The 15,475-nt window shown below is 33.0% G+C and overlaps 2 protein-coding genes and 1 long non-coding RNA gene across 3 annotated transcripts; all 3 read left to right on the forward strand.

Annotated features, from left to right (window-relative positions):
* Positions 1-512: 512 nt before the first annotated feature.
* LOC109192301 (cytochrome P450 76C4-like) lies at positions 513-1,583 on the forward strand. Its single transcript, XM_019342874.1, has 2 exons — positions 513-758; positions 849-1,583. The coding sequence occupies exons 1-2, from the start codon at positions 513-515 to the stop codon at positions 1,476-1,478; spliced, it is 876 nt and encodes a 291-aa protein (XP_019198419.1). The 3' UTR covers positions 1,479-1,583.
* Positions 1,584-2,440: 857 nt separating this feature from the next.
* Positions 2,441-13,966, forward strand: LOC109192452. Its single transcript, XR_002056107.1, has 3 exons — positions 2,441-2,522; positions 3,239-3,244; positions 13,954-13,966. It is a non-coding gene; the product is annotated as an uncharacterized LOC109192452 (long non-coding RNA).
* Positions 8,548-10,716, forward strand: LOC109192449 (cytochrome P450 71A1-like). The gene is made up of 4 exons (XM_019343100.1): positions 8,548-8,907; positions 9,027-9,636; positions 9,720-10,399; positions 10,680-10,716. The coding sequence occupies exons 1-3, from the start codon at positions 8,609-8,611 to the stop codon at positions 10,347-10,349; spliced, it is 1,539 nt and encodes a 512-aa protein (XP_019198645.1). The 5' UTR covers positions 8,548-8,608; the 3' UTR covers positions 10,350-10,399; positions 10,680-10,716.
* Positions 13,967-15,475: the final 1,509 nt, after the last annotated feature.

Below are 15,475 nucleotides of genomic sequence, written 5' to 3' on the forward strand. Positions count from 1 at the left end.
AATTAGTTTTTTGTAACAACTTATTGTTCTAAAATGCTAAAATTCAAAAAGTTGCTTAATGATTAGTTTTTTGAAAAGGTCATTTTGCATGTAATCAACTAACAACTAATGTCTAATTTACCAAACACTTTTCTATAATTTGTTAATGCTATCAACTAGTCAAACTCACTAACCCAATCAGTTAATAACTATTTATCAAACACCCCATAGATAATATGAATATTACAGATTATCTTGGCAATGCAAATTACAATGTTTGGTTGGACAGATTGTAGAAAAGTTGGCCACAAACATAGCTAATTACGAATGTGCAATTCGTAGTTTATTTCCTAACTTTTTCCAAAGACAATTGCCATACACCCATGTTAAACAGTACACTAATCAACAGTATTTCTCTGATATTTCATATTTGTTTTAATTATTACTCCTATAAGTACCCATCCATCTGCCACTCTGAAGCTCACCATGCATAAACACAATCGCTAAAAAAATTGTTTTGATTTGATTATTCCATGGAGGCCCCAACTTGGATTGCCTATGCAGCAGCCTGCCTGTCTACCATTGCACTTATCCTCCTTGCCAAACATCTCCGCCGGAGAAAGCTTCATCTACCGCCCGGTCCTAAGCCATGGTGCATCATCGGAAACTTGAACCTCATCGGCACCCGCCCTCATCGTTCCGTCCACGATTTGTCGCTCAAATACGGCCCCATCATGCAGCTCCAGTTTGGGTCCTTCCCGGTGGTGGTCGGCTCCTCGGTAGAAATGGCAAAGACTTTCCTTAAAACCATGGACATCAACTTCGTTGACAGGCCGGCTAACATGCATATATGTTTATTCATAAATTAGGACTTGCTCGCTGGTGGAACAGAGAACTCTACAGTGATAGTGGAATGGGCAATTTCTGAGCTCCTAAAGAAGCCAGAGATATTCAAGAAGGCCACAGATGAACTAGACCATGTGATCGGTCAAAAGAGGTGGGTAGAAGAGAAGGACATGCCAAATCTTCCATACATTCAGGCAATAGTTAAAGAGACGATGAGATTACACCCTGTGGCGCCGATGCTGGTGGCACACCTTTGCCGCGAGGACTGCAAGGTTGCTGGCTATGACATTCCGAAAGGCACTCAAGTCCTGGTGAGCGTTTGGACCATCACAAGAGACCCGGTTTCATGGGACAATCCGAATGAATTCATTCCTGATAGATTCATTGGAAAGGACATTGATGTGAAAGGATGTGATTTTGAACTCTTACCATTTGGTGTGGGAAGAAGAATGTGTCTAGCCTATAGTCTTGGCCTGAAAGTCATTCAAGCTAGCTTGACTAATTTCTTGCATGGGTTTAATTGGAAATTACCAAATGATGTAACTCCAGAGAATCTCAACATGGATGAGAACATTGGACTTTCTACACGAAAGAAAATCTCACTAACAACTGTCATCGAGCCAAGGCTTCCGATGCATGTCTACTCTCACTAGCTTGTACTGATTTAGGATGTCTTCGATCGGTTATATTTTGTGCAAGCGTTTGAGTGTTACTGTGTAACTTTTGAAGTTAATAAAGAAATTTCTGCCCTTTTACATAAAAAAAGACTTATAAACGGAAAACAAGTCTTTAATGTAAAAAGTGATCATTGTTCACCATCCATCAGAATTTAAGGGACTTTAAAAAAAATGTAAAATCTATTTTTTGTTATAAATATATATTAATGTAACATTATTTCTTTTGTGACGGACATTATAGTCCGATAATTAAGAATGTCATTATTGTACGTATTCGTTATATTTGTATTGTATATATTCTTACATATGTTGTATTGTTTGGAGGGTTAATGAAACTTGGAATATCCCCTACACTATTATCTATCAATTCTCTCTTTTCTCTTTTCAATATCTTCCTTCCTGCAATGTTACTCAGTTCATCGATTAATAGCTAATGGCCAGCGGACATAAAATTATAACAAGCTATCAGCACGCTACCACTCTAATTGACAAACAGTATATATGCTAATCTTTTCGTTATCATTCCTATATCGAAATGAAATTATAGTTGTGTTGAACTGAAACTGCAGTGTATACAAACTGAAACTGAAGAACAGATTTTTTGCGGAACGTCGCGAAACGAATTCCTTTTCTTTTCATTAAATAAAATAACGTCGTTTTGATGCACGGTGCATAATCGATTATACACCGCGGTACATAATCGATTATGCACCGCGGTGCACGATACAATTCGCCATTGTTTGAGAAGAAGAGTGTTCATTTTTTTCTTACATAATTGGACCCCATGCTTTTGGGCCTCTTCAGCCCAGTTTATTTTTTAAAAATAATATATTAATTAAATATATATAATAAATATAGAGCAAATTATCAAAATGGTCCCTCGACTATGTCGATTTTAACAATTTAGTCCTACTCATTTTGATTTCTTTAATCAAATCCTCCGACTATCAAAATTTTAACCATTTTAGTCCTCCGGTGACTTGGATGACATATTTTGAGGGATATTATTGGAAGTTCACTGTATTAGTCGTTGGTCCTCCGTTCACCGGCTATTTGTTCGTTCCGTTGTGTATTATGGCCGGAAAAGGGAAGAAGACTGCAACCCATTCGCCGGAGCCGTCGGTTTCTCGCACTCTTGGCTCGCAAGACACCTCCAATGAGGTTCAAAGGCCTGGGCAGGGTGCACTTCGGGGTCAACACAATTTCCAGAAAACTCCCGCCCGCTTTGCCAACCCGTTCCTTACTACTATGCTCGAAGGGGAGGATTGTCGTATCCAGAAGTTTGATTGTAATGGCGTTGCAAAGATTGGTTCGACCGATTTGTTGGAGGTTGAAGATGAGCCGATGTTCAGTCTCCTTGGCAGGTTTGCTGGCCGCTTCCCGGGCATGAAGGCTATGATTTCGGAAATGGTGCCGCTGTAATCGGCGAGGAAAACGAGGAAGTTCATCACGTACCGAATCAGTGGATGGATTGCGCCGCCGGGAGATGGTTTTGTGGAATCTTTCTGTATCGCCGCCTCAAACTCCGACAACAATGCTCTAACGGCGTCGCCTAACTTTGATATTGACGCTGCAGCCTGAGACTTCACGGCTGCATTAGAATCGAAGCTAAAAATCGATTCAATTTCTGGCGAGAGGTCCGAAATCGCCTCGTAAAGGTCCAAATAGCGAAACATCTTCTCGATCGAGGTCTTCTTATATTTAGCCGCCGATTCAAGGAAACCGAACAAATTGAGAGCACCGTCTTTAGAGATTTCGGCGAAACACGATTCTCTGATGTGATCGGATGTCGAGAAGATTTCATCGCAGAGAATTCTCTCACCGAGGAAAAGAGTTCTCACCGCGATTCTGATACCGCAGCGCCAAATATTACTATTCAGCGGGAATAATTACGAAGTTACTAAACTACCCTTACCATCGCCGGAAGTTGGCCATCCAAGTCATCAGAGGACTAAAATGATTAAACTTTTGATAGTCGGAGGATTTGATTAGAGAAATCAAAATAATTAGGACTAAATTGGTGAAATCGACATAGTCGAAGGACCATTTTGGTAATTTGCTCAATAAATATAATATGTGTTTTTTTTTTTTTTTGGGTCTCTTCACATTGTCATTATTATTATTATTATTATTATTATTATTATTATTATTATTATTATTATTATTACTATTATTATTATTATTATTATTATTATCATCATCGGGGATTTTTATGTTGTGGAACCGTGTGCATCATGCATGGTGCACACAGGTCTAGATTCATATTTTCTATACTGTAGATTCATAATTTCTAAATCGTAGATTCATAATTTCTAAACTAGAGATTCATAATTTCTATACAGTAGATTCATAATTTCTATACAGTAGATTCATAATTTCTATACTGCAGATTCATAATATTTGTACTGTAGATTCATAATTTTTGTACTGTAGATTCATAATTTCTAAACTGTATAGTTATCAAATTATGAACATATAGTTATGTGATTTGTGAATACAGAGTTCAACAATTGAGAATATTAACATCGAAAATTATGACCATATAGCTCTATAATTATAAGCATATATTTATAAAATTATGAATCTACAGTATAGATTTTATGAATCTACAGTATAGAAATTATGATTCTAGACCTGTGTGCACAACATAATTTGCCTATTATCGGCATGTGATTATTTAAAATCGTTTATGATATATATACATGTATTTTTTTGAAAACACACACACACACAGATATATATATATATATATATATATATATATATATATATATATATATATATTGATTTGGGCCTACAATTTGATTTTTTTTACAGAATTGAGAACTATGTTGCTTTCAAATTGCCATTCAATTTATTATTTGAATTTATTGTTAATATCAGTCAACGTCCCTCAAGTATAGTGGTGGAACCACCTATGATTCTAAACTTTCAAATCAACCATCCGTGATCCTCCAAATTTTAAAATTGACATGCCATAGTTCTGCCGTGAAATGCGATGGCATAAATGACCTTTCACATTTATCTCACCCAAAACCCTTCATTTTGTGATCTGAATGCCATCTATGAACATGGCATAACAACAATTTGGGGTTGCAAACAGTAGCACATTGTTGTTGTTCGCAGTCTCTTATTGCAAATAATAGTTCTTTGCGTTTGTAAAGATAAATGATAAGAATCAAAATCATTGAAAGTTTGTAAGGATGTATTCAATTTAGAATTTTAATGACTTTTGTAAATTTTTTAAAATAAAAAGTTGATAAAAGTCTATAAATGTTTTTTATATAGACTTTTATAGAGTCTTATAAAGTTTTAAAAAGTTTTGAACGACTTTATAAAAGTCAATCAATGTTTATTAAAATCTATTATTTTAAAAATGTTTAAAATTTTACAAAAGTCATGACTGAATACACCTCTTAAAGGGAATATACAAATCCAATAACTAACCCACCGAACACACCTATTAAATTATAAAAGAAAACAAATTAAACCAAGCCTAGAGACCTAATTGTGATTCATGAGCAAATGGGTTCCCCTATGTGGAAATGCAGAATAAATAAATCTAACCGGCCACATGTGACAATAGTATAGACGACATTGGATTTTTAATTTGGAACATGGATATATAGCAGAGTATTATAAATTGACCAGTCTCCACTAACTACCTATCTTTCCATTAAAATTAGTAGTTTATTTTTAAATTAAAAAAAAAACATTTAGTCCGAAACTGATAGGTTAGTTTTAATAAATCAAAAAAATTATAATATATAATTAAATAACGGTGTGATTCAGAAATATCGTTTGATGAAAAATATTTACAATAAAAAGATGTATTTATTTATAATAAATGATATATGTATCAATAGACCCTACAAATATTCTTTAACATCGTAGACGTCGGTGAGTACGTAAAAAAAAAATTAATCAACTCTTAAAACTAACCATCAATCAATCAACAAATTGAAAAAAAATAAAAATACATGTAATATATCTTGTTCCATCTTTCAACAAATTAAAAAGTAGCCTCACGTTTTCATTTGTCTTTGTTGGGATGTATCTTCAGGAAGTTAGGAGGTTGAGTCTCTTCCTTCAATTCGATAGTGAGGGAATTGATTCTTTGAATTGCAAAATGATTGAGAAAGTATAGAACAGATACTACCTTATAAAAAAGAGATAAATTTATTACTAATAGTTTAATATATATTAAATTAAATATTTTCAAAAACTAAATTGTAAATTACTTAAATTAAGTTTTGAAATGAACATTCATTTGCAAGTATATGAAATGAACATTGATCATGTCATCTTCCCTCTCCTTTTCTGCAATTATTTATTAATTCATCAATTATATGTGTATGTATAATACTATATATGTTTAGCATATAATATATAAATATAAATATGCAATTTAATTATCATTTTAAATTTTTAGTTGAGATGCAGCACATCCTTCAATTTGGTATCAGACCTAATCACATGCTAAAGGTCATGGATTCAAATATCCGCGTCACCCGATAAAAAAAGACTATGATCCACGTGTTGTTTGAAGTCTATTAAAAATAATCAACCTGTACACGTAAAGGTATGTGTTAATTGAGATGGAGCACATGCTTCAATTTCCTATGGAGAATTGAAATTAGGAAGCCAATCATCAGAATTCTAGAATGCCTCAAATGGTATGTTCGTGATGAGTTATCATTTGTATGAGTAATTATTTCTGACCCAAAATATATGTCAGTGAGGCACTAGGCATATATCGTCGTCTAGGTTCAACTGAATCTTGATAAAAATTAAATTAATAATATTTTATTACGATAATCATGTTTTATTGCTCAGTTATTCCTTTCGAGCTATATATCTTAAATCATTGTCTAGTTGTCTAATGTTGAACTAATCTTAACTTCGGCTAAAATATAGGAGTTTTTTTTTTTTTTTAAATGTTTTGAGGTTTGATGACGTGAATTAACTTTAGTATGATGAGCTAATCCAAGGGACGTACATACAAATCTAACAATCCACATACCTATTCTCCAAAGAAAAATAAAAAAGAAAACGAAACCACGCACAGAGTCACAAACATCAGCAGTTATAACATAGATCTGTTTATAACTATTTTCTCAACCTACTGAAACACAGAGAGTTAATAGCATTTTCAATGAGACTTGAACTCACAACCTTCAGGTAGGAGTTAAGCTTGATACATTGTGGATTTTAATATAAAATAACATACAAATTATGTATTTATATTTAACTAGTAATTCACCCGCGTGATGCACGGAAAAAAATTATGTTATTATAAATATAAATAAAAAATAGAAAAACTAAAATATTTTAAATTATTTAATATTATAATATTTTTGAGCTTCCATTGGTCAAGTATTTATTATTTTTATAGAATACAAAATTACAATTAAAATTAAAATTATAATTTTGTATGGTTAATATAATCTCTAATTATGTGCATATTCAAATAAATTTATAGAGAGAATTTACATAATTACATTGATTTATTCTTAATTGTATTTCATCTATATTATAATTTTCACAATACGAATAATAACTAAGATAATTACATTTGGAAAACAAATTTCAAATTTTGTAGGTGTAAATTTAAACTCTAATTGAACACATTTTTTATATGATTATATAATATATAGCTATTTTATTTTTCAAAAGTATATTTTTTATATGATTATATAATATATAGCTATTTTATTTTTTAAATGTTGTGTATTTATTTTTTTTATTTTTTTTAATAAAGGATGTTGTTGCATTAATTGTAACATTAAATATTTCCCAAACCATATAGCTTTATTATAGAGTTAATTACAGCAATGGTCCTCTGACTATATTGATTTTCCAAAATTAGTCCCCGACTTTGAAATTGGACACTTTACATCCCTTGACTTTCAATTTCTTTCCAATTGAGGTCCTTTCGTCAGGTTACGATAAAATGAACTTTAAATGAAAGGGCAAAGTAGTCATTTCATCTGCCTAATGTATAATTCTTCGTATTTCTTCCTTGTATACGCAACTTCGGGCATCAAATTCACTTAATTGCTTAATTCCTAATGGAATTTTGTTCTTCGAGTGGATTTAGAGATTAAGCAATTAAGTGAATCTGATGTCCGAAGTCGAGCATACAAGGGAGAAATACGAAGAATTATACATTAGGCAAATGAAATGACTACTTTACCATTTCATTTAAAGTCCAATTTACCATAATCTAACGAAAGGACCTCAATTGGAAAGAAATTGAAAGTCAAAGGACGTAAAGTGTCCAAATTAAAAGTCGAGGACTAATTTTGGAAAATCAATATAGTCGGAGGACCATTGCTGAAATTAACTCCTTTATTATATAAAGGATATATTATGTACCTAGCTACTACAATTAATATATTATTTATTTGCAGTTAATATATTATGTACTTGCAATTAATATATTATGTACCTATTATAACTACTACAATTAACATATTAAGTAACTTGAGTTAACATATTATGTATTAATAAATTTTATATATGCAATTAACATAATATGTACGTTTAATTTATTTATAAATATATACAAAATAACTTAATCGAACATGCATAATATTTTAATTAGATATATGCCTTGTCTGGTAATATAGTTAGCTTATCAGTCAATTTTGACTTATTTAACCATTATCAGTTGTTTAACTTGGTTAAATAATCAATATTAGTGTATGATTAATTAGTTTTTTTGTAACAACTTATTGTTCTAAAATGTTAAAATTCAAAAAGTTGCTCAACAATAAGCTTTTTGAGAAAGTCATTTTGAATGTAATTAACTTACGGGTTATGTCTAATTTACTAAGGACTTTTCTAAAATCAGTTAATATTATTAACTAGTCAAATTCACTAATTCAATAAATTAATAGATAATCCGAATATTATTTTGAAGTGGACCAGGGTCAATAGTATAAAAGTTGGCCAGTCATGTTAAACAGTACACTAATCAACAGTATTTCTCTGATATTTCGTATTTCTTTCAATTATTACTCCTATAAGTACCCATCCATCTGCCACTCATAAGCCCACCATAAACACAATCGCCAAACAAATTATTTTGATTTCATTATTCCATGGAGGCCCCAACTTGGATTGCCTATGCAGCAGCATGGCTATCTACCATTGCACTTATCCTCATTGCCAAACATCTCCGCCGGAGAAAGCTTCATCTACCGCCCGGTCCAAAGCCATGGCCCATCATCGGAAACTTGAACCTCATCGGCACCCTCCCTCATCGTTCCGTCCACGATTTGGCGCTCAAATACGGCCCCATAATGCAGCTCCAGTTTGGGTCCTTCCCGGTGGTGGTCGGCTCCTCCGCAGAAATGGCAAAGACTTTCCTTAAAACCATGGACATCAACTTCGTTGACAGGTAGGTAATAATAAGAATATAATGTCACGCTTATTAGTAAGATAATTTCCGGGGAATTGAAAATGCAAACTCATATTTTGATCAATCTGTTCATTTGTAATGTGTTATCTATCGATCAGACCCAAAACTGCGGCGGGAAAGTACACAACGTATAATTATTCCGATATTGCTTGGTCCCCGTACGGCCCGTACTGGCGGCAGGCCCGGCGAATGTGCCTCACGGAGCTATTCAGCGCCAAGAGACTTGAATCTTACGAGAACATCCGCTCCCAGGAATTGAAATCCATTCTCCGTGAACTCTACAACACATCTTCTGCCCAGAAACCAATTCTCTTGAGGGACTACATGTCCACCTTGAGCTTGAACGTGATCAGCTGGATGGTGCTCGGGAAGAGTTACCTGAATGAGTCTGAAGGAGCAATTGTGAGCCCCAATGAGTTCAGGAAGATGTTAGACGAGCTGTTCTTGCTCAACGGGGTGTTGAACATCGGCGATTCCATCCCCTGGATCGATTTCTTGGACCTGCAAGGGTACATTAAGAGGATGAAGGCATTGAGCAAGAAATTCGATAGGTTTTTGGAGCATGTTGTTGATGAGCATAATGCTAGGAGAGTGGCAGAGGGGGACAGTTTTGTGGCTAAGGATATGGTGGATCTTCTGCTCCAATGGGCTGATGATCCTAGCCTGGAAGTCAAGCTTGAGAGGCATGGAGTAAAAGCTTTCATCCAGGTTTGTGTTTCAGATCACACTATGCATATATATATATATATAGGCAAAGATCTAACATGCATATATGTTTATTCATAAATTAGGACTTGCTCGCTGGTGGAACAGAGAACTCTACAGTGATAGTGGAATGGGCAATTTCTGAGCTCCTAAAGAAGCCAGAGATATTCAAGAAGGCCACAGATGAACTAGACCATGTGATTGGTCAAAAGAGATGGGTTGAAGAGAAGGACATGCCAAATCTTCTATACATTCAAGCAATAGTTAAAGAGACGATGAGATTGCACCCTGTGGCGCCGATGCTGGTGGCACACCTTTGCCGCGAGGACTGCAAGGTTGCTGGCTATGACATTCCGAAAGGCACTCAAGTCCTGGTGAGCGTTTGGACCATCGCAAGAGACCCGGTTTCATGGGACAAACCGAATGAATTCATTCCTGATAGATTCATTGGAACGGACATTGACGTGAAAGGATGTCATTTTGAGCTTTTACCATTTGGTGCGGGGAGAAGAATGTGTCCAGCCTATAGTCTCGGACTCAAAGTCATTCAAGCTAGCTTGGCTAACCTCTTGCATGGGTTTAATTGGAAATTACCAAATGATGTAACTCCAGAAAAGCTCAACATGGATGAGAATATTGGACTTTCTACACGAAAGAAAATCTCACTAACAACTGTCATCGAGCCAAGGCTTCCAATGCATGTCTACTCTCTCTAGCTTGTACTGATTTAGGATGTCTTTGGTTATATTTTGTGCAAGCGTTTGAGATTGTGTGTGACTGAACTTATTTAGGAGCTTATAACTTGTTTTAAGCTACTAATAAGCTATAAGTTCTATTTGGTAATATTATCAAAATAAACTCCTACCTTAAAATAAGAGGTGTATGGAGTATCGTTTCAAAATAAGCTAGTGGTTTCCTTTATATATATATATATATATATATATATATATATATATATATATATATATTATCCTTGTCCTTATTATTTTAAAGAAATGACATCCTTTATCTTTCCCCATTAAAACCATTTTCTCTTCTCCTTGGTGTGTTACTATGCAACTGTTCAAATTAATAAAGAAATTTGGAATACGGGTCAAATAGGCTATGTGACTACACACCAAAATGCAATTATGTCGTTAAACTCAAAAAATATACAATTAGGTCCCTAAACTAACCAATTTTATGTAATTAGTCTAATTTATAAGTTTTTCATATTTCTAACAGGTCACCCAAATTAATTTTTTTTAAATAATTACTTAAAACTAATTATTTATTTTTTTTTAAAAAAAACATCTCTATGCTGGAGATGAAGAAACATTCTTCGTCTCCGGTCATGAAGACAAAAAAACCTCCGTCTCTCTGACTAGAGACGAAGAAACCATCTTTGTCTCTAGCCATGAAGATGAAGAAACCTCCGTCTCGTCTCCGGCCATGGAGACGAAGAAACCTTCTTCGACTCCAGCTAGAGACGAAGGTTTCTTTGTCTCCATGGCCGAAGCCCCGGAGACGAATATAGTTTCTTTGTCATTGGCATGGAGACGTTCTTTTTTTAAAATTTTTTTTATATAGTTTTAAATAATTAGTTTTAAAAAATATTTTAAAATTAGGGTAACTTGTTAGAAATTTGAAAAACCTATAAATTAGACTAATTGCATGAAATTGGTTAGTTTAAGGACCTAATTGTATATTTTTTGTGTTCAATGACCTAATTACATTTTAGTGTTAAATCTAAATATAGTCTAACCATACAGAGTAAAATCTACGAGAAACCTAACCTCGTAGTAGCGGGAAGCGGAAATAGTGTAAATCTCCAGCCATAGTTGATCTTGAACAGTAGATCTACAGAATAGTGTTCGTCGTTTTGTTCCATACTTGACTCCCAGCCCTAGATGGTGTACTGGTGTTTTCTAAGTTGTATGAGTACCATATAATGAATAATTTGTTCTGTATCCCATCAATACAGGCTTTATATAGGCACATTGGTGGAATACAGACTTAAACCTAAATGTCCAGTCCACTGTCTCACTCAATCACAAAATCTTTCTTCCTATTAGTTTTAAGTTTTTCACAACTTTTGGTGGACTCACCATTTTATCTCCATATTTTAATTATTTTTTTTATTTATTATCATTCTAAAAATTATAATTATAAATTTGATAAAAATATTATTAATAATATTATTATTGATAATTAAGAATTTTAATTTAATTAATAAATATAAATTTAATAACAAAATAACTTAAAAATTAAATAAAATTAAATTAATAATTAAAAAAAAAAAACAAGAATGTTAACAAGTTAAATTAAAAATTAAAAACTAAAAAAAAATAAAAAAAAATAAAAAATAAAAAAGCTGGCCGTTGCATGCAAAATAAAACAAAGATCTTCAATTGAGAGTGGCAGCCACTCTCAAATCTCAATGGCCCACTCTCGAAAATTATGCTGTGCAACCGTGTGCGCCATGTATGGTGCACACGGTTGCAAAAACGACGTCGTTTTGATTAAAATCGCGCGTCCCACTTAAAAGAAAAAAATTTAGGTTCGATTCTTGGCAATAGCATTTTTTTGTGTGCATAATTTGAATTATATATCCACAATGAATGAACTAAATATCCATAGTGAATGAATAACTAAAAATCCAGAATGAATGAACTAAATATCCAGAATGAATGAACTAAATATCCACCATGAATGAATTAAATATCCACAATGAATGAACTAAAAATCCAGAATGAATGAACTAAAAATCCAGAATGAATGAACAACATAATGATGTTGAGGGGAATCGAAATTGATTTATTTTTTTTTAAATAAAACATGCGTTTTTAATCAAAACGACGTCGTTTTGCAACCGTGTGCACCATGCATGGTGCTGACGGTTGCACATCATAATTATTGAGCCACTCTCTGGTAGTTGTTGACAACACCATGCTATGATTGATATCCATTTCATCTGGTAGTTCAAATAGGGGCTAATGTATTTAACAAGGAACAATAATGAATTCCTCTTGGCAGTAACATTATACAAATGTTTGTTAAATTAATTATTTAGTGAATATGTTTTTTTATTTATTTATAAATTATTTTAAATTTTGTGACTACTATGTAGTGTGATAACATTTCTATTACCATTCTAAATAGGTGATCACAGGATCAAACTTCGGTAGTGGGGGAATTGGTTCCTTGGGCTGAACAATGACATGTTACCATTTTAAAATACATCATTTTCGCTACTATTATTATTTTACATAATTACACTTTTGAGAGTAATTTTTAGTAAGAATCTAAAATATATTAATTTTGAAATTTTAATTAGGAATAAGGGTCAAATAGGCTATCGAACTGCACACGATAATGCAATTAGGTCACTGAACCTAAAAAATAATAATTGGGTCCCTAAACTAACCAATTTCAAACAATTCTTCCAATTTGCAAGTTTCCTACAGGTGATCCTCCCAAATTAATTATTTTTTAAAAAATAAATTTTAAAAATTAATTATTTAAATTATAAAAAAAAAATAGGACTTCGTCTCCACGGCCGGAGACGAAGAAGGTTTCTTCGTCTCCGGTCGGAGTCTTGTTTTTTTTTTTTTTTTTTTTTTTTTTTTTTTTTTTTTAATTTAAATAATTAATTTTTAAAATTTATTTTTTAAAAAATAATTAATTTGGGAGGATGATCTGTTAGATCTGTTGGAAACCTGCAAATTTGAAGAATTGTTTGAAATTGATTAATTAGTTTAGGGACTGAATTGTTGGTTTTTTAGGTTCAATGGCCTAATTGCATTATCGTGTGCAGTTTCGATGGCCTATTTGACCCTTATTCTTTTTAATTATATACTAATTAAATTACTATAGTCCTAATATTAAATTAAATATTTTCAAAAACTAAAGAGTTAATCAACATTTTGGTCTCTTAATTATTTTTCAACTATCAATGTAGTCCCTAGTTTTCAATTTCAACTAATTTGATAATCAAATTGTTTAAAATTTCGTCAATTTAACCTTTTCAGTGACCAAAATGGTGATTTTTCACATTTTAAAAATCTCATAAATTTTTCCCTACATCAAGTGAATAGGAGGATTTAGAAAGAATCTAAAATATAGTCCGAATTATTTTTTGAAATTTTAATTATTATACTAAATTACTAATAGTCTATATTAAATTAAATATTTTCGAAAACTAAATTGTAAATTACTTAAATTAAGTTTTGTTAATTAAATCAAACACATAAGGGTGTGGTAGGGAATATCCCGACCGACATAAGCTCCACCACGACCGACTTGCCTTTGTCTTTCTCTTGTGATCTTTGCAGGTGGCAGGTCGGGCTTTTTCCATGAAGACCCCGGTCGGGAATGGCCGGGAGTTGCCCGAGCGACGGTGTCGACCACCGAGCGGTAGCCCTCTGGCGAAAGAGCTGACAACGGACACGTGGCGGCTCTTTACATCGACAGCCATGGCACCCGGGAGGATGACACGTGGTGGCTACGTGGAGGGCATGCCGAACGGCTGGAATCCTGTCCCCGGCATAGCGGCTATAAATACCCACAGTGGCTACAGTGTAGAGGACTTTTGGACGATCGATAGGTTGTTGTTAGAGAATCCCGACCGCAGTCAGTCGGTACTCAGAGCAGCCAAGTAGATTGTACTTAGGGCCTTTACCGGGATCAATAAAGATTTTACTTGCTTTAATTGGTCTCGTGTTATTTTATATTGCTTACGTAGAATTAGCAGTATCAGGGTGGATCATGGATGGAGTAAATAAAAATCAAAGTGCTTTGGTTGTTAAAATGAAGATGATAAAAATGGTTAAATAAAAAAGAATTTTTTTAAAAGTAAAGAAAAATAAGTGTGTTGGTTGTTAAAATGAAGAAGATGGATATTATTAAATGAAAAAAAAAATGTAAAGAAGAAAAAGTATGTAAGGTGCTAGTCTCCCCAAGGGTGCGACTTTTTATGCAGACTGGCAGCTTGACTTTGATTAGAATAGTCCTCCAACAAGTGTTTGCAAAATTTCCAAGAATATATTAAGAAATACTAAGAAGCTATTGGGAGTCAAGTCAATATATATCTTACTTTCTTCCTAAAAATTAAACCTCAATAGTTTAACTACTCCATTATATGCCAAACACCTTGTGCTCAGATGACATGTAGTGACTCTTCTATATGAAAGATCATGATGAGATCGAGCATCAGTGGATCTGATTTACTCTTGTGCTTCAATGTATTGAGAAAATATATAGATGAACAGATACTATAATCTAATAGAGTTAATAGTACTAAAAGAAAATTATTCCATTATATTATATTGTTAAATACTTATATATAATTATATATTGCATGACTATATCGTCTATTATGCTGACTATATGTTTAATTTTAACAATTAGGTCTGTACGTAGACAGGTTATTTATTGGGAAACTTATTATTGTATTAAAAAATTAAAAGGGAATTTACAAATCCAATAACTAACCCACTGAACACACGTATTGAAAAATAAAATAAAAAATAAAAAAAAATTAAAGCAGCCTACAGACCTAAATGTGACTCACGAGCAAATGGGTTCCCCTATGTGGAAATGCAGAATAAATAAATCTAACCAGGTCACATGTGACACTAGCAGTATAGACCAGTTGGATTTTTGGAACATGGATATATTGCAGAGTATGTATTATAAATTGACCAGTCTCGATTAACTACCTATCTTTCCATTAAAATTAGTAGTTTATTTTGAAATTAAAAAAAAAAAAAAACATTTTGTCCGAAACTGATAGGTTAGTTTTTTTTTTAAGGAAAAGAATTAATGCATTAAATCACGTAAAAGATGCGTCACAAGAAAATGA

This window comes from Ipomoea nil, unplaced genomic scaffold (assembly GCF_001879475.1).
Source record: "Ipomoea nil cultivar Tokyo-kokei standard unplaced genomic scaffold, Asagao_1.1 scaffold1770, whole genome shotgun sequence".
Taxonomy (NCBI): Eukaryota; Viridiplantae; Streptophyta; class Magnoliopsida; order Solanales; family Convolvulaceae; genus Ipomoea; species Ipomoea nil.